Raw genomic sequence first — 25807 nt, forward strand, 5'->3', positions numbered from 1 at the left:
TAATAATGCAGTCATCAATAAGTTTAAATCCTCTCTATAAAAGGCCTCAACTAAAATCTGCGCCAATATCATTAATCTTAATACCGAAATCATTCTCCTACTTCTCTCGGTATATTCCTCAACACTATCACATAAAATAAATAACTGTACAGCCCCGCAATTATCAACAATTTTTTCAAACAAAAGAATATCATCTATTCTTACTTATAGGGAATACAGTGCCTAATTGGTAGGGCCAATACTTATGGTTCAATTCTGGATCATATATGATTGTAATGGAGAAACATCATGCATAAGGAATTTTCTGAGATTTCTCCCATTTCCTCCCACATTCTCATTCTACCATTTCATTCATCTTAAAAGTGAACGTTACCACAAAGTGTTCTGGTATAACTTACCCTAACAGGCATAATCGTAGGACGTTAACTTAGAAATTATTAAATTCAAGTCTTATACCTTAAATGTATATGCATTAATATGGTAAATAAAAATACAGCACCTTCTATACTAAATAGAAAAATAAGTACCTAACAAAACAAAAAGTGTATATCTTTAAAAATGCGCCTTCCAAAATACCTAAAATACAATTTCAGTTTCAAAGATATTCATCCTATGTATGGAATGTCTATTCTTATACATATGAGATCTAAACAGCACGGCACTAGGTTAGTAAACAAGTCTTCTATGCATTTTCAAATTGTTTGTTCGTTGTTACCGATTATATAACTGTTAGGATACACACAGTAGACATTAAAATATAAATAACATGATCCCAAAGTAAACTAAAATCATATGCTCTCCACAAATAGTAATAAAAAATTATTAACTGTATTATACATATCAATTAGTTGTAACGTGTAATTTCACATTTAAATAATAGGGCATACAATAAACGATCGCATCTGCATGTTATGTACTGGTATTTCTATATCCAGTTTCACATAGTAAAAACGCAATCACATATTTATAATAATTTCCTGTAACATACAATAACTAACTCTCTCTCGCAGCCATATCTATAATGAAAGATACTACATATCATAATAGAGTAGTAATTCAAAGAGCCTAAGTTCCAATCCTATTTACGTAACATAATACTTATTTTCATAATTCAAACACCAAAACAACAACAACAACAACAACTACTACTACTACTACTACTACTACTACTACTAATAATAATAATAATAATAATAATAATAATAAATCGGAATAATCAGAAATTCTAATACAAATTGTATTAACAATGCAAAGTGCTGCATATAAAGAACATAATTCAAACTTGTAAGGAGCAGCAAATATCCTACAATCAAATACTGTGTCTGCAATCAGTGTCAAATAAGCCATGCTTCCGGAAAAAAGCGACATACAAGTACCAGCATGCAACATCGGCTTGTAAACATAGCTAGTTTCGGATAGTATCCGTATGTCTAAAACGTATCATAGAAATATCCATATTGCAATAATATAGTTTTCGTACTTTTTAAAACATTTCTTCAATAAATAAGTGCACAATATTTTTACTTTTCATAAAATTACAATATCAAATTCATATATTCACGCAATTAATTATTATTTATTAAATTCAGTAATGAACTGAATCAAAATACTCAACCGAGGTTATAAGTATACCCTAAATATGTTTCAAATGCGGCATCGCAATATTTCTTCAATTTCGGTTCGTGTGGGAAGTTCTACGTCATAAAGATTGCCAACATCAATAAACCAGCGGGCGACAACAAACAACCAGGAAAATAGGCAGCACCTAAGTAGCGGGCGTGTCATCAAAGGTAAGTGAAAAGGTATGTATTAACTTTCTCTTCCTACCTGAGCTAAAGTATAAAAGAGCCAACAAATGGCATTAACGCATGGCATAGCGGGCCTGGTGAGCGGACATACAAAGTGCGCCGGTATCTATAACGAAAAAGGCTGCAACGGAAGCCAGAAGTAATGGCGCCAGCGGAAACATCTTACACACGTCATGAGGTAAATAAAAAAAACAGTGCTTCCTAATGCTTAATAAAAAATAAGCAGGTCTTTCTACTGCCTGATAAAAAATGAACAGGGGTTTCTATGGACTGTTAAAAAACGAACAGAGCTTTCTATGGACTGTTAGAAAATGAATAGAGTTTTCTATGCACTGCTAAAAAATGAACAGGGCTTTCTAATGCCTAATAAAAAATGAACAGGTCTTTCTGAGAAGGAATAAAAAACAAATCCATGCTTCTAAGGGATAATAAAAAATGAATCGTGCTTTTTAAATGAAAATCCAGGTGAATTATAGGTAAAATCAGGTCACTATCGGTCCACAAACAAGTAAAAAGGTTCCTCTAAGGACATAAAAAGTTCCCCTATATAGCTCTATAACTATCCCAAAGGATGATAAAAAAAAAAGTTTCGTAGACATAAGGGAACAATGCTAGTAACGTTCTTACATCGAAACATCCTAGACCTCTTTCAAATATATGAAAGCTTTTAAATGTATATTTGCAAGTTATAAAACATATTAGAGGTTCCAAAGTATACCACTTGTGTGCACTCTGCTTAGAATTGGAATTAACAACTTAATGAAATAAAAATGTGTTCAACTGTATCAGTACCTTACTTTGATATTGAGTGATGCTCCCCTGTTGAACCAATATGAATTGGGGCACCCACAACGTTTAAAACATTGGGCATTGTGGTGGTTTTGCTGTCCATGATAGAAGAGTTCACAACGATTTCATTTAACTCACCAATGATAACTATAACCTCTGCAAACAACTAGTCACAATTATACAACAGGAAACAATTATCCTTCTTTGTAGGCTGTGAATTTGAATATTGTGGCGTTTCTGGGCTCTTGGTTGGACAAATGAAATGTCTTCTTTCTTACTCTTTAAAGTTCGTCGATTCAGGTTAGTCAATCACTGGGAGTCCAGATATGTGACTTCTGAATTCCTATCAACGGGGTAATTTAGCTAGACAACTCTTCTATTTCCTCCTGATGGAATTCTTCAACTTCTTCTTTGGACAACAGGACGAGAACTGTTGAGGTGTATGACTTCACCATTCTTGTAAAATCCTCGCCATTATGAATTGCTGCTGTTCTTGAGCTGCAAACATTATATTTTGTGGTGTAGTGAATCAGCGGGAACCCTACACTATCGCAATGCTCCTTGTCATGACTTGCAGTACTGTATAGCCACTCCATTGGCACAAGCGGCTTCGTCAATTCAAACAGTTGGTAATAATTTTTGAAGTGGTTAGGGGTACCATCAGAAATAATTACATTTTCTGCCTGTGAATGCTGCTGTTGAAGGTTCTACGTAAAGAAACTCCATTTCATCAACTCCAACTTCATTTAATTTATCGTTTTTATTCCATCACATTGTCCTGAGAATGGATTTTTTTTTTCAAAACCATTATGAAAAATTCCAGAACCAAAGTGACGTGCTGTCCTTTTCAGGATATGTAATGGAGATGCAACTCCCGTAAAAGTCTCATATTTTTCGAGATTGGTGTTTCAATAATAATAATATAAAAAACTGCAGTTAAGTCATTAACCACGGAAGTTAAATATGAACAATATATATAAAACCTGTTAAACTCAAAACTGGACATTGTTCATTGTAATACTGATCAACAATAAAACTCAAAATTTTTGGAGTAACATTACAAAAAAAAAAAAAAAAAAAAAAAGTTTTTGAAAAGAAATTTCAGAAGGGTACAACACGAGAATTTGAACACATATCGAAACGGAAGGTATAATTTGAATCAGTAAATTATCATTCAAATAAAATAGAAAGCAACAAAATATCTTGTACCGTTCCAGGGGTGAGACATTCTTAATATTTCGTCAAAAATTGCACGTAAAAAATGGACCCCGAAATACCATCCTTGGCAGCCTATATCTCGGCCTGGATATATTTTTTGTGGATAACAAACAAACAAACAAACAAACAAAAAAGTGTATCTTACTTTCTCCTGAATTTTGCCATCGGTTAAATTCAACTACATCTTAGACTATCAAGCAAAATGAAAATGAAATTTTTGAGTTTTACGTCGCACGCCGGTTAGGCTAAAAGAGACGGTGATGATGAGTAATGAATGAAATTGTGGAATGAAGGAAGTGGGAGAACCCCGAGAAAAACCAACGCACATGGTGTTTGTCCACCACAAAGTTCACTTGACGGGGCTGCGATCGAACCCGGGACCCCAAGCACCAGAGGTGAGCGCTCTACCAGAGCCACCGCTGCCCTTACTATCAAGCATTCATGATTTCGTCGGGTGTCCCGGGAAATTTCCCTCCGAGCTCTAAAATTCTCCCTATCTGCATATATCCTATCTTGCACAATGTGTATCCCAGTGTATTGAAATTTCCCTAGAAAAAATCGTCTGAAATCATCATTGTGATCAAGGTACTACTTCCCCTGCCTAAATTTATATGTTAATGTCATAATGCGTTCAATTGTTTCAATGCTCCCCAACGCGACGCGAATCGAACCCAGTACCACGTACAGAAAGGCGCACGCGCAACCACCGTACCAGCGGGAAGACTCTCCTCAACTTGAAGATGCACGCGACCTGGTTATTCACCATATACAAAATACGTACAATCCAGGGGCGTCATTTCAGACTTCGCTTGAGGGGGGCAAGAGCACTACAGACATAAGACTTTCACGTTTTGTACCTGTATAATAGTAGACAATATATTAAAGTATATGTATTCCTCAAACTCTTGAAGGGGGCAATTGCCCCCTCCAGCCCCCCCTCAATGACACCCCTGGTACAATCACGTACGTAAATAATTGAATCTGTAAAAAAGAAGGGGAGAACGAACACAACTAATTATTTTTGGAGTATGTTTAGTAGAAGGGGTCCAGAAGCACGCAGAAACACAAAATTTACAGGAGAAATGAATGATGCAAGTACTTAGACGTAACCAAATCTAACCTGACATAAACTAACCTAATATTAGTAGAAATAAGCGCAATTCTATCATTTTCTGGAAAATTATGCAGGACCCCTACACTAATATAATGCAAACTAAACTAACCTAACCTAACCTACCCTAAACTAACCGAATGTGAACAGAAATTACCAAAATTGTAACATTTTTTTAGAGAAAAGAGCTGGACCCCTTCTGCTAAACATAGACCTTATTTTTTTAAAAGTAAACGTTCACGGCTCTATATGTAGCATAAATATAGATTAAATACAAAGATGACGTAATCAATAAAGGCTAATATATTCAGAAATAGCATGCTGCTACAGCTGTTCAGAGACGAAAACAGACATTTTATTTCTACTTAAAAGACGGAACTTCTCTATCTCTAATTTATTAAGGTTACATATTTATGTTATGTGTTTATTGTTTTTAAAACAAAACAAATACTATCAAGTGATCTAATACATATTTAAATCAACTAAAAATCATAAACAACAAAAGAGCAATACTCGCTCTTGATATTGCTACAATCCTTAGCAGGAGGAAAAGATCCTTACATTTAGTAAACACACCACACAGTGAGCCTATGTTTGGATGTACCCCGTGACAGGCACTTGTTTTGGTAGCGTTGAATGTAGTATTATTGCACGGATAGGAAGTTATGATCCTTGAATAATAACAAGAAAATAGTTTATCATTAACAGTTTTATAGTGTTCACAAGTGTAATGGTGAAGTGTGTACTTTAACTGGATAACATTCTATAATAGTTGGAATTGACCCATTTGTAAGAAAGAAAAAAAAAAAAAAAACGCTTGATAGAAGACCTACATTTGTTAATTAATTTTTAAAGTATTTTTTAACGTGATCAACGTGTTTTCGCATTATGTAGCATAGTATTTTACGTTTCCTACGTTATTGTATATCGTACGAATGACTTCCGTGGATTCAGGCGTGGAAACAGGTAATGACAGTAACGATAGCTCGGTTACTCATGACTCCCAGTCTGCCTCGTTAGACGTGAGTCCGCCACCGACGAAGGGCACTCTGAGCTTCGCTTCTGTCACTACATTTTCGTCAGTATTTAGCAAACCGATCAGCTCAACAGCAGTGCTACGACCACCTCCTCCATCGCCATCAACATCAACTTCATTTCAATTCGATGTTAGTGGTAATTGCAAAGAACATAAGACTGGTGCTGCTGAAGAAAGTGTAAGTCCATTTCAACATGTATATGAGTAGTACTTATTTTCTGTATAAGTTGAAAGGTTGTATGTTAACTCAGATTGTAAATGTTAGACATAAGGCGCAGATTCAGAATATGTCATCATCAACATATTAATGATATTAATTTCCACTGACGGAGCACATCTGCACAGTTCAGGAAACGGATATAGTATACGAGAGTGCCTCATCATTTAGCGAGGACTCACGAAGTGCAGTCTTTTAAGGATTATTCATTGAGGATATAGGAACTTGAAAATGAGGTAAAAATGCGACTTTCATTTAATTACTGAGTAATATAAAATAAAATGTACGTCGGTTTGCGTTGCGTTTCGTTGTATTTTATGGTATGCGAAGAATAATAATGTGCCCTTGTACGTAGTGTATGAGTATATGTGGGGGATTTGAAACACATATCGCATGTCACGTGCGCGTGGATGCTTCTTACTACTTCTAAATGTAATAAAATCATTTTTATACGTAGTGCAACAGTAGGAAGTATCCACGCGCACAGATCATGAGGCACTGTTGTATACTATTACCCAGGAAACTAGCATTTTATATGTGCAAGAGTCAAACCATTACAAATGCTCAGCCTATACTGCAGGTAAAATGAGTGAGTGCATTTGAAAGAACACTGTGTAACATTAATTTTCACAGCGGAGTGTTTCGCACAATGGAAGCAACGTACATTATATTTTGTGTTTACAAGTACAGAGTTACTTGTTTGAAAGTATGACAGGTATTTTAACCTATACAGGTGCGTTTTTTATGCAATATAAAATGTTTTTTTCCACTATCCTCGTCCGTGCATATACTTCTTTCGTTGACGCTCCTATCCTGATTCTGTTGGATAGCATTCGTGGTTTTTAATATCCACTTAGCACAGGTTGGTTAGTGTTTAAACCAAGAGAAGTGGAAGAAATATGTTTTTTAAATGGACGATGTATTGTCACCCTGCGCTAGAGATAAATCTCTTTTTGGGTAACATTATTCTTTCCAGTTTATCGTCATACACACAATAAGTAGGACTGATGTATGTAGAAGTACTTTGCGGCTAATGACATTGTTGTACCTTTATTCATAAGGCACGCAAAGTTTTATTTGTGTCAAGTCCGAAAAACGCATGAACCTGTACTATCTCCTCCTCACAAGTTAGGTGGTCGCGCATAGTGTAATCGCTACAGCTCTTAACTTCGGTGCGAGCGATCCCGGGTTCGATTCCCGGTAGGAGCACACGGTCGAAAAAGTGTGAAAAGCTTTTACAGGCCAGCCATCCTGAATGAGTTTTCCTCATTCACAGCAGCCAAATGCCGGTGTGGTACCTAACATATAGGTCCGGGACCGCTTGCTTCCTTCCCTTTCCGCGGAAATTGTGCTTGCCGAGGAACATCATCCCTCATATGTGACGAGCTAAATTGCCATAGATGCCGAAAGCCCATACATCTAATTCCTAAAGCCGTACAAGTTAGGCATTGTATTGCATACAATCCAGAGTGGGGGTGCCGTGCGTCCGTAGGAAGCAGGCACGTTAGCGAAGGTGGTTGTAAGCATAAATAAAATCTAATTGTTTTATTTCCTAATGTAGCTATTTGCTTTCATGGTTGAAAGAAGTGCTAAGATGCACTACGGAGAGTGGTGTTGCGTTGCAAACAATCCTAATTGGGTGTTTGTAGTTTTGGATAGTCTTACTCCCGTGTCGATCTTTTGTTTCTGCAGGTATTTTAAGTCATATGAGTGTTATTCAGTTCAAAATCCCTTGTCGTCGTGAATTCTGTCGAGGAATTTGAAGCTTAAAATATATGAAACGATAATCATGCCTGTTGTTCTATATGGTTGCGAAACATGGTCGCTTACTCTGAAAGAAGAACATAAACTGAAAGTATTTGAGAACAAGATCCTGAGACGAATATTCGGACTCAAGAGGAACGGGAATGGGGAATGGCGGAAACTTCATAACGAGGAACTACATAATTTATACGGTTTAGCGAACATTGTTAGGGTCATTAAATGTTCAGAAGGCTCAGGTGTGCAAGTCATGTAGCCAAGATGGAAAAAAGTAGAAACGCTTTCAAAGTCTTGGCTGGAAGACCAATCGGAAAACGATCATTAGGAAGACCTAGACGCAGGTGGGAGGACAATATTAAGAAGGATCTCGTAGAGATAGGAATTCAAAGCAGAAACTGGATAGAGTTGACTTTAGGATAGAAGTCAGTGCAGAACTTCTGTGAACACGGTATTGAACTTTCGCAATCCATATGCTATAGAAATAGTTAGGAGTTAGAGTGAATGAAGTACATTATAAAAACTGGTAATAAAGGTCTTATAATATTGTCATTTGCTGTTTGCGTTGGGAGCGTCTTCAGAGAGACGTGTTAAATGTTGAAAGAAATTTATCTTAGATGGCGTTAATATCTTCCCCAAATCCATCGATGACTTCAGAGCGGTACTGTGACTTGTAGTAAGCCACTGTAACCGATCTCGTTTATGCGTGTACCCACCTTCGATGACGCACCAGCTCCCTACGAATACTCCGTCTCGCTGACGCTTGCCCCCCACTCCCACCCATCATTCTCGATTATATAACATTCGTGCTTTTTAGTGGCCATCTACCACATGTTATTTTATGCACTGTAGTTTGTATATGTCAAAAATACACATTGTACTTATCACAGTTACAAATAATGAACCGTAATAAGTACCAAGTAATTTAGGGGAAAAACTAATGTGGTTATGCTTAAGGTTTATTCTTCTTCCTTCTACTCCTGATAGAAGAGTTATACAATATTAATTGAATTAGGAAATTTTAGCCGTAAATAAAAGATTCAAGCTTTAAGTGTGTAATTGATTTTAATGTTTTAGGTTCGTTATGTAGTGTTTGTGAATTGGTTTATGTGTAGAGACATTTTTGGTAGTTGATAGAGTTTTTATGCACATATTTAAGTTTTTTATTAAAGATATTGTTTTACGAGAGTTATTTGAAGTTTAATTTTAGTACAAGTTTTTAATTTGGTTGGAATTGACAAAATAGTAATTTTTTAAAATTTTATTTGGTGTAGACTATGTTGTTTGGAGTTTGAAGATAAAATGTTTTTAATATTTTAGTTGCATTGAGACTGTTAATAATATAATGTTTGGTTACACCTTTTTATTTTGAAAATATTCTGAGGTTATATACTTTTCTTTTTTCAGGTTATTATTTAAAGTAATGTAGAATTATGCCATAGTTTAAAAAAATTGGAATTGGTTTAAAAGAATAAATGTTAATGCAAGATTTATATAATGAGAAAGTTTATTATGTAAGTTACATTGTTTTTAGTATATAAAATAAAATTTGCAAATAACTTACATAATAATTTTTAACATTTTATTATAATTTTTTATTTGAATTTATGTATTTTTTTTGTTTTGTTTATTTTTAAAAGTTAAATTTGAAACTAAAGTACAACTAAAATAAAAAGTTTATAATTGGCCGGTTACACTAAATAATTCCTTTTATCTTTTTTATTATATGTTCACTTCCTTTATGATTATTTCACACTCGCAACACAGTATTTTGGAGAGGTGAATGATAGATTCTTTTGGTTCTCATAATTTGCTTTCCACGGCAAATGCGATGTACTTTAATATTTATGCAATGTATTTTCCTCGATTTCACGCTGATTCCCTTGTTTACAAAAATTTTAGTGTCGGTACTGCACTAGTACTTACACTGTGGTTCATTTCTTGATTCTTAAGTATTCGTAACATATGAAAGATTATTTGCTCACAACAACTAACAGCTGATCAATACGGTTTCCTATGATACAAAATCCGCTGGGACGAAATAACTAGTAAAATTTCGTTGACGGGAAACTTGTAAAACTTTTAGAACAAAGAATATAAAATACCTGATGTGCTCGACAATTAATGGAAAATTCAGTTGTGTAGGAAACTCAGACACTAGTCTTCTTGTTCTGTTGTGATACACATACACACAAAAGTGTGAAAAAATTTAGGCAGTGGTCGACTTTCCGATAATAAAATACCTTATAGCCTTCCAGCTTTATGAAAAACATTGTAATATATTGATTAACGCATCGGCGTGTTAAGTAGAAGACCCGGGTTCAATCCTGTGCATTTTTTCACTCTTTCTATATCATTGAATTCGAACCTATTGATGAATTGGTGTAATATAAATCGGCCATTTCCTCTTATTTATCATTTATAATAAAGTCCTAAACCTTACTTCCCAGAGATCACGGTAATTTCATGAGTAATCCCTTAAGTATAGGTATTAAATTGTTGAAAGCAAATTTATATGGGATGCGGGGAAAGTTGTGGAAGGGTCCAATATCTCGCGAAATATACAAATCAGCATAGAAACAAAAATACGTATTACGTAGTTTTGGAGGAAAAAAAAAAAAAAAAAAAAAGCTATCCAGCGATACCAAACACAACCCTCTATTCCCACCCTCTTCGGAGGTACAGGTGGTAACTTTAAAATTCAAAATTGGAACCCCCATTTATATATATATATATATATAAATTATTGCACATTTAGATTCTCCAGAAAAAGAGACATTGATTTGACTGAGAATTGAAAACAGTACCGTAACGGATGGCACTTGAATCGCCACACAAAAATAGGGGGAAGGGTGCCAAAACGTTATGAAAATGTGAATTATCAGTCCCGTAATTTGTGGCAATACGCTTAGCGTACTGGGCTGCAGACTCAAAGATCTTGAGTTCAATCCCCGCTCAAGGCAACATTTTTCTGTTGTTATTTCCCCAGATATTAAGTTCATACGTTTTAACTTAAATTATTAATTTATTCAAGTTACATACAATACAAATTTCGATAATTATTTTACAAAGCTCCTATGAAGTTGTTGTTAGAAATAGAGTTATTAGGGTTAGAGTTCATAAGGTTATTTGCAACAAAAACAAACCATTTTTGACACAATTTGTATTTTCTTGCAAGTTAGTAAATTATGGATAAATACATTATTTTTAACCTCGATAAAAATAATGTATTTATCCATAATTTAGTACTTGGGTTCAAAAAAATACACATAAAAATGTTACTCTGTGTGGGAATCGAACTAAAGATCTCGGACTCCGCAGTCCAGTACGCTAACAGTACGGCCACAGAGTACGGGACTGACAACTCACATTATCATAATGTTTTGGTAACCCCCTCCCTCCGTATTTTCGTGTGACGATTCAAGTACCATCCGTGAAGACACTGTTTTCAATTATGGGTCAAAGTACTGCCTTTTTCTTTTCTGGAGTATCCAAAACTGCAATATAAAATGGATTTTCCCATTTAAAATTTAAAGTTCCCCCGCAGGGAGTGCAGATAAGGAGCTGCGTTTGGTATCATTGGATATTTTTTTTTTTTTTAACTATTTAAAAAGTTTTTGTTTTGCTGATCTGTTTATTTCGCGAGATATTGGACCATTCCGGAACTTTTTCCGCACCTTGTATTATTGAAAACAGGGAAATTCATATTAACAATCAATATTTTTTGTGTTTTAAGGTTAGTGATTATTAATCTTAACGAAAATGTGTCAAACTTTATCAATATTAAAGGAAAATTCATTATCTTTTTTTTTTTTTTTTAAGTTTGTGTGTTAAAAATGCAATGTTTTAGAAATTATTAATAAACTTTTTTTTTTTTTTTTTTTTTCTTCCAGACTTCTCAATTTAGGCTTCATCTCCTCAAAGAAGAGCCTGCTAGTCATTCGAATGACGTAGAGCCTCCAGCGAGCTTAAATTTTGTTAATCTTCAGGCGACTGTGGGACCAGGGCAAGGATATGAGGTGATAAGTAAGTAAAGTCGGGAGTAGTGAGTGAAAATTATACCATAAATTCTGATACAAGGTTAAACTGTTCGTGGACATGTGTTAATTAAGACGAATAAATCCTGGTGGCAACGAACGCATGACCCACATGTAGTCAAGCACCAGATAAAAGTAAGAAAGTTCCTGTTGTGTGCTCAAAATGGAAAGGAATAGTTGCGAAAATCATGATGCTGTTATAGCATTAGTCTGCAGAGAAGATTTTTAAAACTTTCCAGAAACTGCATACAATGAAGAGATTTGTATACCATATAATCCTGCGCTTTATTTAATCGGTAATAGTAAAGGATGGACTGTAGGGATACTGTTATGATGTTAACTGTTGCGATGTTTGGCGCATATCTGTATAAATAAAATATGAAAAGAATCTGTGCTAGTTCAAGCCTCCCTGCAACTACAGTCATACAATGTACAGCAGGGCTAAGGCGTCAGATGGCAATAAAAAGCAAAGTGTCTCCTGAAGCAGTACACGACGCATTATCAGTTACATGAAGATTGTTAGTAGACAATAACGTTATTACCATTGAGGAGACCGTTAGCATACAGAATGACGAGTCTTGCTACATGTCAGGGCCGTGCCGTGGAAAATCAGCGCCCGGGGCGAGAGTATACGACGGCGCCCCCATACATATATTCCAAGCAATTTTTCCTATCTTTTTTTCATTTTTTCGTTGAGAACGGGTCAAGATCTGGACAGAGCGTTGGAGATAAAGAATCTTAGCAACGCTTTTTGTCGTGATTAAGACTTAAGCTTTCAGTAGGATTCGATGTACGCTTGTAAGACTCTAACAGTTTCTCTGGCTTTAATGACATTTTATCTCAAAGTGGATTTTTCCTTCTGATTTCCCTGAGTTAGTCCGGATCTAAACCGTCGGGACTAAATTGTAGCCTATGGTTCAATTCATTACTTGCAAGAGGGCCTCCTCGTGGCTGAGTGTTAGCGTACGCGCCTTTAGCATGGGAGGACCGGGTTTGATTCCCGGCGGGAGCTCATGTTCGGATCCCACGTTGAGCTGTAGATGTCGCTACTGATCATCATCATCATAGGTAGTCTGCCCTTACTGGCAGGTAACTTGCAGCCACTGAGATGCTTCCATGCTCCACTTTCCTCCGCTAACCTCTTCGTCTTCACTTATGATCTTTCTATTTTTATATCATCTATTAATTGTAGTCTTCTTCGCCCCCTCCCTCTCTTCCCCGCCACCATACCCTCTATGGCGTCCCTCATGATACAATTTCTTCTTAGGCAATGTCCGAACCAGTTTCTCTTCCTCTTCTTAACAATATCTAAAAGTGTTCTTTTCTCCCCCGTCATTTCTAACACCCACTCATTCGTTTTCCGCTTGACCCAACTAGTTCTTTCCATCCTTCTCCACACCCACATTTCGAATGCTTCCAGTCGTTTTTCATCACTTTTACGTAATGTCAACGTTTCCGCCTCATACAATACAACACTCCACACGAAGCGTTTTATGAGTCATTTTCTCAACTTCTCAAGGTCCCACAAAACAGACTTTTCTTTCTCCTAAAGGCTTCTTTCGCCATTCCTATCCTTGCTTTTATTTTACGTTCGCACTTCATGTCATTACTAAGAACACTACCCAGATATCGAAAACTATTCACTTGTTCTATTTGCTCCCCTCCCACTTTTATATTTGACACAGACCTCTTCGTTCCAATCACCATGGTTTTTGTCTTTCTAACATTTATTTTCATCCCATATTCTTCAAAGCCCATCCTCAGGTTTTCTAACATTTTATTAATTTTCTTTTCAGATTCTGCAACAAGCGCCATATCGTCTGCAAATCTTATGCATCTAATCATTCTACCTCCCGAAATGCCGTCATCATCATGTAAACTCTTTTTCATTATGTCTCGCTACTGAAAGAGACGCTAAAACCCAAATCAAATCGATCATTACTTGTAAGATACGAGTACCTTAGAATCGGTTCTGAATGAAAACTGGTTGATGTTTTCTGTTCTTATTGTTTCGTACGTTTCACATATTATTAGGATATTGAAATACCTCTCAGTTATAATGTTAGTTCGTTGCGAACTATGTGAGGCGGAATTTATGATACAGTTTTCATTTCAGTAATGCAGACTTTAAAATGAAAGTCCCTTAAGTTCCGGTAGATTGAAGAGAATTGTTCCGGAATGACATGGAAATGAGGGAGATTTGCCTTTGAATTCTGTGCTGTAGGCGTTTATTTGTTGTTATGAAATTTAATTCCCATACTACTTACTCCTCTGCATTCTCAGTAGAATAAACGGTTTCCGATGCATATCTCCAGTTTGCTCAATTTCCTTGTTTCTTTTAGTTGGACCCATTTTTTTTTTTTTTTTTTTTTCTTCTTTCACATCTTTGGGGACTCTTCTTTTCCTTGTGTTCTATGCTTTCCCTTTCCTTAACTTTTCTGCAGTTGTCAGTTTCATCTTCCTTTAGGAGTTGTCAGTTTACATCTTCCACATATTTTCGTTAGCATTTGTCTTATTCATGTCCCTGTACAAGTTGTTTTCTGTATCTTTTCATGAGTTCTTTTCTGTTAGTGAACTTCAGAAGCTAGATAAAATTAGGGATGTGCTGATACCCGATACCGATACTTTTGGACATATTTTTCTTATATATTATCAGGAATATTCAGAATAATGAAATGATCAATATTGTAATTATGTATATTAGATATAAGGCCAAACTTTAACATACGAAAACAAAAAGCAGAATTTCGTATTAGGTTCCACACAAAAAATATATTTCCTCTAAATTTAATCCAGCTCACATAAAATGAACTAAAAGCAGCAAATACTTATATAGTGTAAACTTAATTCTAACATTAAGAGTCAGTGATTGATATTTAGAGTGATAATGTACTTTGATAGTTACATTGTATTTACTAGTCTCTATTACATACGTATAATGCAAACGGATAGTACCGTTAAAATTTTTTATTGTTTACTAAATTATGCGTGCTGAATCAGGTGTAGCTGTGCATATCATTAAAAAAAAAAAATTTAAAAAAGGAGGGTTATTTGAGCGAAGTCGAAAACGATAAAACTATTAACTTTAGAACTAATAACAAATTTTTATTGTTTTTAACCAGTACGTAGGAGAAAATAATGACAAAGTGAGCGCCTTGTGGGTTTCTTCCATAGCATTTTCTTCTGAATCGAAATCTCTCTCGTCTGGGTTTCAAATTATGGGTTTGCTATCCTGACCATGGGCGCCCGAAGGGAAGGGAAGGGTGGGGGCCCCTCCTGGTTCACAAAAATGTATATGTAATATAGCAAACCACGTATATTAACACTAGACGTAATATAGCAACCATGAAAGGCCCCCCCTCCCGTCCTAGAAACTTTTCTTCTTGCGCCTATCATCCTGACAGAACCTTTGACTTTCTTCACCACCATTTTGGCATCGAGTTAAGTACGAGTAGTGCAAATCAAAGGCGTACACATGCATAAAAAAATATCGTTTGTACAAATAATAATAATTTAGATCAAATCTAAAAGAAATCGATGAAATATAGAACAGCACTATAGTGCAAAGGTGGACATTTTCCACTGGACTCGCTCGGGTTCGCGCTCACTTCTCTCAACTGAGCTCGCACTCACTCGGGCTCGCGCTCATCTCTCTGGACTGGGCTCGCACTCACTCGCACTCGCGCTCACCTGTCTCAGCTGGGCTCGCGCTCGCGCTCACTTCTCTCAACTGAGCTCGCACTCACTCGGGCTCGCGCTCATCTCTCCGGACTGGGCTCGCACTCACTCGGGCTCGCGCTCATCTCTCTCGACTGAGCTCGCACTCACTCGGGCTCGCGCTCATGTCTCTCGACTGGGCTCGCACTCACTCGCGCTCGCGATCACTTCTCCCAACTGGGCTCGCACTCACTCGGGCTCGCGCTCACTTCTGTCCACTGGGCTTGCACTCACCCGGGCTCGCGCTCACTTGTCTCAACTGGACTTGCGATCACTAGAACTCGTGATCACTTCTCCCAACTGGGCTCGCACTCACTCGCGCTCGCGATCACTTCTCCCAACTATGCTTGCGCTCACCCGGGCTCACGCTCACTTGCCTCAATTGGGCTCGCGGGTATATGATGGGTATAAAGAGGTATTAAAATCTAGACTTTGACTAGCAGTAGACCTAATTCAGTAGAAAATAGAGCTATTAATGCTATATATCAGTTGTCAGATATAAAAATAAAATAATAAAGATGTTGCAGGGTTTAATGTATTAAACGTGGGTGGACCTTGACGAACTTGAAATAAAATGCTCCAGATATTTAAATCTGGGCTTTGACTACTAGTAGGCCTAGTTCCTCAATAGAAAATAGGCTATATGACTAACGTCATATAGGAGTTATCAGACATCAGAATAAAATATTAAGAGTGTTGCAGACTTCAAGTCTTAAGGCTGTCATCACACTTGCAGACCAATACTCATTAAACGAACCTCTTTCTTATTTACTAAGATTAAAACAACTTATGAAAAAAAAAAAAAAAAAGCTTAGTGTTAGTAAATACGAAAGAAACTTGTTTGAGTGTTTATCTGCAAGCACGACGGCAGCATTAAGAAGCAAAGCCTATCTGAGTATGATGATTTCGTAAAATTATAAAAAAAGAAAAAAAAAATCACCAGTCCTGTTAGCAAGAAAATTCTATTATGTAAGTACTCATGCCTTATCATGAAATTATTTTAATGCAGTTAATAAATTGTCAGGCTTATAAGAAAAATTTGCTTCGAAAATTTCCAGGGCCAAATTTAGGCTTACTGTCGCCCATGCTTCACACATTAAACTTGCAACATCCCTATTTTATTCTGATATCTGATAACTGCTATACGACATTAGTAGCTCTACTTTGTACCGAGTTATTTGGCCTATTTGTAATTGTAGTCAAAAGCTAGATTTTAATATCCAGGGCATTTTATTACAAGTTCCTCAAGGTCTGCCCACGTTTAATACAACGCAACTCCGCAACGTCCTTATTATTATTTTTTTTTATACCTGATAGATAAGTCATATAAGATAGTAGCTCTATTTTCTGCTTAGGAAGTAACTAACACCTGAATTTCAATATTCGGTGAATTTTATTACAAGTCCTTCAAGGAAGCTTATGTTTGCTATCGGTGAGCTTTTGTCCATCACTGTAATATGAGACTGTCGGTGAGCTTTTTGCCGGTGAGCTTATGTCCAACACCCACATTACGCATAGATATCTCTTGTTTTTAAATAACACAAAGATTCTTAGGTTTTAATTTTTTATTTATTTATATTTTGTGAGAAAACAGATTTAGAAGTAAAATTAGAAGTAGAAATTTAGGGAGACATTACAGGTATTCAACATTCGTGAAATTACAGAACTTATAATAACAAGAGCTAAACGTTTCCCGAAAATCTGCTAAACATTTGGTAAAGGAAGTAACAGGATCTGATATCAGTGACTCTAAGTGTTTGTTAAAACCATTTTATAATAAAACAGCTACCTCTGCGGAAGCTAAAAGCAAACCAAAAGGTAAAAGGGAACTTTATCTGATCCCTTTATATCGGTTTGAATGTAACGTAACGAAATGATAGTACTTCAGAGGGTATTGAAATGTCAATGGTCTCATAGGCTCCAGTAATACTTGCAGGAGTTCCGGCCTATCCTACAGGGATGTGCTAATCAAAGCACTAAAAATTAGAGATTTTTGAGAAATGTTGGTAGTGTATACCTCCAGAGCAATAACTTTTATATATAGAGAAAAGGAAAAGTAGAAAAATATTTTCTAATTTTTTTAAAATGTACTTTTAATCGGAGGGGGCTTGTAAGAGAAGTAACACCGATAAAAATTAAAAGACTTTTTGTTGCTTCAAACTAAAAGAAAAAAACTTCCCTACTATATTAATTGTTGTATACAACAATCAGGGCCGGACTTCAGCGGATTGGACCGATTGTTCCCAGTTGGGTCCCGCGCTAGAGTGTAATCTACTATTCAGTGCCGTCTTAGCAGCATAATGTTCCCCTGTGGAAACCAGTGTGGCTCCTATGACTAAATTCTGCAAGTAATACATGCAATTAATACATCTGTTTGCGGGTCCCTCTGCCAAGTGACTGTTAGATGGCTCTGTTACTCTTGGCTTGTGAAATACAATAACATATTGTAATACATCCATGAACATAAACAAGGGAGCGTATAGCCTGTTGGCCTCTATGTAGAATTTCAGGGAGTGAATAGTTTGTATTAACAAACAAGCAATATTTTCTAAAGTTAATTCTGGAGTAGTTTCTTTATTTGTTTACGTTTCCAACTTCCGATGAAAAAATAGGCCCATTAAGAGATAATACACCTCAATGAATACCAGGATGATATAGTGTTAATTAGATTTCTTTACTTGTTTTTCTGAAACCGGGAGTCCCACAATAGTGTTCCCATTCGGGCCTGCATCTTCTAAGTCCATTAGATTACTTTTTCCCCTTACCTTGAAGCAAGAAAACTTTAATTTTTTAACTTTGTGACTTCCCTCAGGAGCAACCACTACTTTTAATTATGTATTTGAAAGGATATTGTCCTGCTAAAATACATTAAATATGAATATTTCTTAATTTAGGCCAAGTTTAAGAGTATTAAAACTGAAAATTTGAAAGTATGCGTTCATTATAGCCTGTATTTTGTTAAAACAACACCAAAGAAAATTAGAAGTTAATGAAAGCTCAATAAAGATGTTTATGAATGAAATTTACGTCATAACATCAGTTTGAGTCCAGCAAGGGTACCTTTTTTGCGTTGGCCTTTTCATGGGAATGCACTTCTCAAATATGTCATAAATTACTTTATAGAATTCTTCTACTGCTTTATTTGGATCCGTATATTCGTTTAGATATTGCCAATCTATTCTCGCTAACTCATTATAGAGATTATCATAATTTCCTTTCTTAAAATTGAAACCAAATATGTTTCTTTTGTTTTTTATTCTAGATGATTTAACATGCGGAAAGCTTATACAAATAGATGGGTGGTAATTATCTTCTTTAATTAATGGGTGTGGTTCTCTTATTACTGTTACATTGGAAAGATTACTTATTACTAAATCTAATGTTCTCCCTAAGCTATTTGTAACATTATTGAGTGATTCCATGTCATGATATAACATAAAATGATAGAGACTTTGGGATTTACTCGTTGACTGCAGAAAATCAAAGTTTCTTCCAGTTATTTCAGGCAAATTCATATCACCTACAAGGAGAATAGTGCTACCTATCGTACAATTACTTTCGATAAAATGAAAAAAATATTCGTATAATGATAGATGTGAGTTTGGTTCAAAATACACAACACAGATATAAAGCGGTTTGTAATTAACCATAGTTTTCACTAGAATGCCTTCTGGGTTCTGGTCAGTAACAGTCACTTGACTCACTTCCAGGTTCTGTACTGCCAGCAATACCCCACCCCCCTTGCTTTACCACTTGTATTATAGTCCCTATCTTTACGATACACTAGGTATCTGTTATCGAAATATTCTGAATCAAAATAATCACAAGACAACCAGGTCTCTGTTATTGCTACGATATCATAATTGTTCAATGAAATGTTGCTGGAAAACTCACATCCTTTGTTCCTAAATGATCTCGCATTCATATAATACATTAGAAAATTATCATTTTTTGCGTTATCTACAACACACTTGTTGTCATTATTACATAACACATCACTGCACTCACTTTGAGAAGTCTTACCTTGTTGAAGGTCATTCTCCCTTGTTTGTCAAGGGATGCTTCTTCCTCCAGGGCGTGGTTGACCTCTGCCCCTTCGAGCTGCATTTATTGTTTGTCTCAAAGCTGGAAACTCTTCATCACTCACCCCCACAGGCTCTGCAGGTGATCACACACTACAAGAAGCACCTGCAACTGCTGAATTTTTTGAAGCGTCTCCATTGTTCACACTCACTGAACACACACCAACTGTATCACTTAGATTTTTGTCATCTGTGTTTCGTAGGTCCTCGATAGCGTAAGATTGCCCATCAATATACAACTTATCGAATTGCATTCGCACCCTTTGTCCGCGTGCCTTGGCTTGAACCCGGTATTCATTGAGCTCTCTTCTAATGGCTCTAATACTATACGAAAAATTCTGACTTATACGCACAGGTGTCCCCTTGGCACGATATGCATTTTTCAGTATGGCCTCTTTCCTTTTGTAGTATGCAAATTTAACAATGATCGGTCTATTTTTGCCCTTACCCATTCTGTGAGCTCGGTCTATATCAAGCGGGTTCAGTTCAATTTGGAGTCTGTTTTTAATAAAAGTCAAACAACATCAAAATCGAGTTGTAACCAGGGGTAAAAATTGATCTGAAAAGGTTGAGGAACGCATGACGTCATGTCATCCCTTGTGCCTATCTTTTTGTCCACTATATTTTTTAGGAAGTGGAGGGACGCCATAGATATTTTTGGAAGTGGGAGATGACGTCCCCCGTGTTTTCCTTCACTTTTAACTCTGGTTGTAACAAACGACACGCCATCGTTTCAGGGTACGGTAGCTTTCGAAAAAAGACTTTAATGAAAGGAGGTGTGTGTGTGTGTGTTATTTTATTTTTATTTTTTATTTATTTATTTTTTTTTTTTTTAATGTTGAATTGTTATCTTTCTTTTTTTAATAGCCCATTGACTTATATGAGAAAGTATTTTTCTTTTAAATAGACGAGATTTTACTCATTCAATTTTAATAATTTCTTCTTCTGGCCTATTTAAGGGTTCCTTGCTTTAAAAATATTCAGTATTATATTGTTTTAGTTTTTATTTATATATATTAAAATTACATAATATAGTGGTTAAATTTCGCATAGAATACATTTAAAGATCTCAAGAAGAAGTAGTCAGTAAAATTAACTGGCTTAAATTCTTTGTTTCCTCATATAAATTAATGGGCTGAATAACCATTATGATGCAAGTTATCAACATTCTTAAGAGCTACTCTTGTTTATTGGGATTTAAAGAAGCTATAATTAAATAATACATAATTATTTCGCTCGACTTTTCTATGAACGCACAGGTTCATTAGTTGTTAGTAAATAAATTTCCTACTTCGCAAGGTCAAGTAGTTTCCTTATTCTATGATCTCGCACACACACAAAAAGCTTGGGTCATGTAAGTTGTTACTAAAACAACAAAAACAAATACCTGCCTCAAATACCATCCTCTCATAATAGCCATGAAAAAGTCGATTCTCTATCGAAAGGTGTTTGAAGTTCTCTGGACAATAAAATGACAGCTCAGACCTCAAGAATGTGATTTTTCATTTTGTAAAGTTGTTTAATTCTTCCTTTACAATTCTGCACATGGAATGAATTTCCTATTTTTTGACTCTAAAGCAAATCAGTCCACGTGAGTGTGAAGTGAGCGCGGGCTCGCGCTCATCTCTCTGGACTGGGCTCGCACTCACTAATCTTATCTGGGCTCGTACTCACTCGGGCTCGCGATCACTTCTCCCAACTGGGCTCGCGCTCACTCGCATTCGCGCTCATTTCTCTTAACTGAGTTCGCACTCACTCGGGCTCGCACTCACTTCTCTCGATTGGGTTCGCGCTCACTGGGGCTCTCGCTCACTAATCTCAAGTGGGCTCGGGCTCACTCGGGCTCGCGCTCAATTATTGAGCCCGAGCCCGGTTGAGCGTGAGTGCCGAGCTCACGAGCGTCGGGCTCGCGAGTTTGGACACCTATGCTATAGTGAACCTCGTTGATTGTATTGTTTTGTTCATTGTGTTGTTCCCGAAACGTTTATGGTTAGAAAAGTATAACGTTTCTCAGTTTCACGGTTGGACATTGTAAATGGCGCACCCTTTATCGGATAAATGGAGTGAACAGCCGTTACAGGTGTTAATTTCTCCTTGAATTTTATTTAATTATTACCTAAAAGTGGGTGTGGTGTGAGAAAAGTTTTTTACGTATTTACCTGTAACTTTCAGCTAATTTAATATATAGTATAAAGCGGAAGATTTTGTATTGTTTTCAGGCGTAGAACTTCCAAATTTCTCAAACTCAGTTCCTCACGACATCGTGCAGAAGATCCCCGTATGTCGCTTCCACAGGGCTGCTGCTCGAGACACAATTGCACAGCTGAAAGGGCCGTTGGGTAAGTATTGTTCTGAGATATTTTTCTGAACACAATAAGCGTATCACTGTTGGAAAAGAGTGGGAAATTCAGTATGGTTTATGTTGTATGATGGTCGTTACAGGGTTCCTACTGGTCAGGGAATACTCAGGGGAAAATGATGCAGATCGGGGAAACAGGGGAAAAGATTGGAAATCAGGGAAAGTTGGGGAAATTTTGTAAAATATTTTTTTTTCTAACATTAATTGTACATCAATTTAAGCTTAACCAACTATTAATGATCACAGTATGGAACGTTGCTCAGATTTTTATGGGTGGTAAGTGGAATGTACGTATGAGCAATTGATTACTATTTGTCTCTATAGAATAAATGCTCTCATATATAAATATTCACTGTTATTTATTCCTTATTTATATGTCAACGTCATCCGACGTCTGTCATGAAAGTCAGGGAATTTCCTGCTAAAGGTCAAGGAAAGTCAGGGAAATACATTTCTCCAGATCAGTAGAAACCCTGCTTTTGTTGCTTAAATAGTAACATAGTGTCTGTTCTCACTCCGAGGGAGTTCTAAGGAACTGAAAAGGTGCTTATAAATATATCCTCTTTTTTCGTTCTTAACAAAATATTTTACAAAGAATCATGTATCAATAAAGAAGAAGATATTGACAATCATGAAAAATGATATACAGCAAAAAGCATGTACAAATAGTATTTTTTAAAATCATCTCCGTATCAGCTATGTTGTTTTAGAACTGCTAGAGGTGTCCGTATGGATATTTTTCATCATATTCATAATACTAGCAATGAGAAACGTGAAATTTCTCGTATGCCAGGAGCTTTCTTATGTGTACTTTGTTTGAAAATGGTCCTAGAATGTAACTTTTAATACGAGTGAAATAATCTATCTGTAATTGAACGTATAGATAAAGGCGCCGAAAGTATCCAGTCTGGGATACTATCTCAATTGTATTTTTTTTAATTTTATTTATTTATTTATTTATTATTATTATTATTATTTTTTGCGAGGCAGCGAAACTGAAAATTAATGCATGTGCTATTTAAATATTATCAAACCAATCATTAAATATTAGGTTTCCGAATGGATACCCTTGGCATATAAATTTGCAGTCATTTAAAAAAAAAAATTATCCAAAAAATACATCAAAAGATTGCGGTCTTGGCCAGTAATTAGTTTTTGGATCAGAGGCCACAAAATTTTTGAACGACCCCAAAATCAAGTTTTCGTATTTTTTACGGGATAAGCACATCATACTGAGTTAACTGATAGTTGGATTTGGCTACACTATATGTAGTTCTCCAAATATAAGGCGTACAAGACAATTTTTGCTTGAAATATATTGAATCTTTTGATCCAAAAATAGAAAGAAGAAAAAAAATAGTTTGTTGTTAAATGGAAATAATTACTACAATTTTTTACTGATTTCTTGACCAGGTGAAAGAAAATTGCGCCGCGCGGTGTCCACAAACAACATAGAGCAAGTTGAGCAGCTGTTGGCGCAGGGAGTGAATCCCAACTGCAAAGATAACCATCGACGTTCTCCATTGCATTTAGCAGCCTGCAGGGGATATTCAGATATCGTCAGGTAAGTACCGTGCTGTAGATCAAACAAAGACGCGAAAACATGTTAAGTACTCAGTTTACCCTATTAGAAGTTACAGTTCACAGGGAACACAATTAAATACATCTACTACTTGCAGTTTACGTAGCTAATGATTTTGAGGATTTGGAGAGTCGTATTTGGAAATGTCATACTATAACTAAGAAAAAAAAAATGTTCGTACAAAAAGAAAAAAAAATCTATAGAATTCTTGAATATTTCTATTCGTAGCCATATTTGTTGTGCTTTATTATTTTATCATTATTATTATCAGTAGCGATCAGAAAGAAGATGAATAAAGTACAAGTATGGAGTGTTGAATAACAAATGTAAGGAAATTTTTATGAATGCTTTCTGTTATCCTTTGGAAAGGTAATTTACATTCTTCAGGACCTCAATTTACAAGCCTCATGCCGTTATCTCTCCCGTGAATCCTTCACGGAGGAAGTAGGAGGGTAAACTTACCTATTTAAACCATAACATTAAAAACTAACTCTATGGCCTATGGAACCCGGAGGTTCAAGGTCTCGTTCACAAAAGCTCTCCACTGAGTTCTATCCTTGGCCAACTGGATCCAGTTTCTACTTTGTATTCCCATTTCTGCGAGACCCATTTTAATATTTTCCTCCCATCTGCGCCTCGATATTTCTAATGGTTGTTTAGCAATTGGATTTCCAGTTAAAACTTGGAAAGCGTTCCTACTTTCTTCCATTCTAGCTACATGACCTGCCCACCTGAGCCTCCTAGACTTCATTTCCCTAACAATATTTGGTAAACTGTATAAATTATGCAGTTCCTTGTTATGAAGTTTCCTCCATTCCTCGTTCGTCTTGGGTCTGAATGTTTATTTCAGGATTTTATTCTCAAATACTTTCAGTCTGTGTTCTTTCCTCAGAGTAAGCGACCGTGTTTCGCAAGTATGCAATATAACAGGCGTGATCATCGTTTTATGTATTTTAAGTTCAAATTCCTCAACAGAATTCGCGACGATAAAAGATTTTGAACTGAATAATAACGCGAATTCCCTGCTTTTAGTCAACATTTAATTTCTTCGTCAATATGCTTTTGGTCTGTTAATACTGATCCTAGATATTTGAACGTATCCACTTTCTCGAACTTAACTATAGAACACATAATAAAAGTTTCTTACTACCGTTTCCCACAAGCGTAGTGCGGGTCATAGTGTGTACAGTATATTTGCCTATTCATCATTGATAAAAGCTAATAGATGGAAAAACTTTTTTCTGGGTGCTATAAGGCTTTCTTTGTTAGAATGAGAATTTAAAAATAGATCAATTACTAATTGAGACTTGGTAGTCTGTCCAGTTTATTAAATCGGTACAATCAGACTAAAAGAAATCTTAAGTTTCGACAGACCTAAAACCGAGATCACAGATAAAAAAAATGGGTTGGACTACTCATATTTTTCAAAGTGCAACTGCATTGAACATGATTTTTGCATAGTATGGTTTATGCACAGCCGTAACTTAGGATAAGAATAGTACACAATTTAAAAGCTATTATGCTAATCCCAATGAACAGTCAGGAGTTTACGAGATACGATGCATCTACCTGGAGAGACATAGGCTTGTTAAATAGAAAGTTAAAGGCACCCATCAAAGAACATCTTAAGAGATGCTAAACAGAACATTCGGTTTCACGTCTTTCGAAATATTTAAAAGAATCAACACAATAGACTCAAGATAGATATATATACATTGGAACAAAAATGAACATGAATTGACAGCTTTCTCTGTCTGGATAAAAGAACGCAAAATTTGAGTGCGCCACACCATCACTGGACAAGTAATAAGCAACAATTAACAATATATGGCTGCTTTTCCCTGATGAGTCTGCCTTTTCATTTCTTTTAAACTCTACTTCCTGTTTTTATCCTCCGTAAACAAAGTCCCAGCGGAGAGTCGAAAGCTTGGACTTTCAGGAATCAGAATTTAGAGTGAGTTGATACTGTGTAGTTGTTTTGTTACGTTGGAATTGTTAAGAATCTGTGTTCTTGGTACTATGCCTCATGTAAGGGTAATAATTGACATGTACAAGTGAATATTTATGTAATGAAGTCGTAAGTAGTCTGTTCT

The 25807-nt window shown here is 36.0% G+C and overlaps 1 protein-coding gene across 1 annotated transcript in view; it reads left to right on the forward strand.

Moving 5' to 3' along the window:
- The first annotated feature begins 5487 nt into the window (after positions 1–5487).
- The window catches only part of LOC145682383 (ankyrin repeat domain-containing protein 54-like), a 42956-nt gene continuing 22636 nt past the window's right edge, over positions 5488–25807 (forward strand). The window contains exons 1-4 of the mRNA XM_081753977.1: positions 5488–6140; positions 11831–11963; positions 21993–22112; positions 23546–23696. Coding sequence (XP_081610103.1) covers positions 5862–6140; positions 11831–11963; positions 21993–22112; positions 23546–23696 — 683 coding nt within the window. The 5' untranslated portion in view covers positions 5488–5861. The remainder of the gene's footprint in view (positions 6141–11830; positions 11964–21992; positions 22113–23545; positions 23697–25807) is intronic.

Source organism: Thermobia domestica, chromosome 3 (genome assembly GCF_964235325.1).
Source record: "Thermobia domestica chromosome 3, izTheDome1.hap1.1, whole genome shotgun sequence".
NCBI classification, from domain to species: Eukaryota; Metazoa; Arthropoda; class Insecta; order Zygentoma; family Lepismatidae; genus Thermobia; species Thermobia domestica.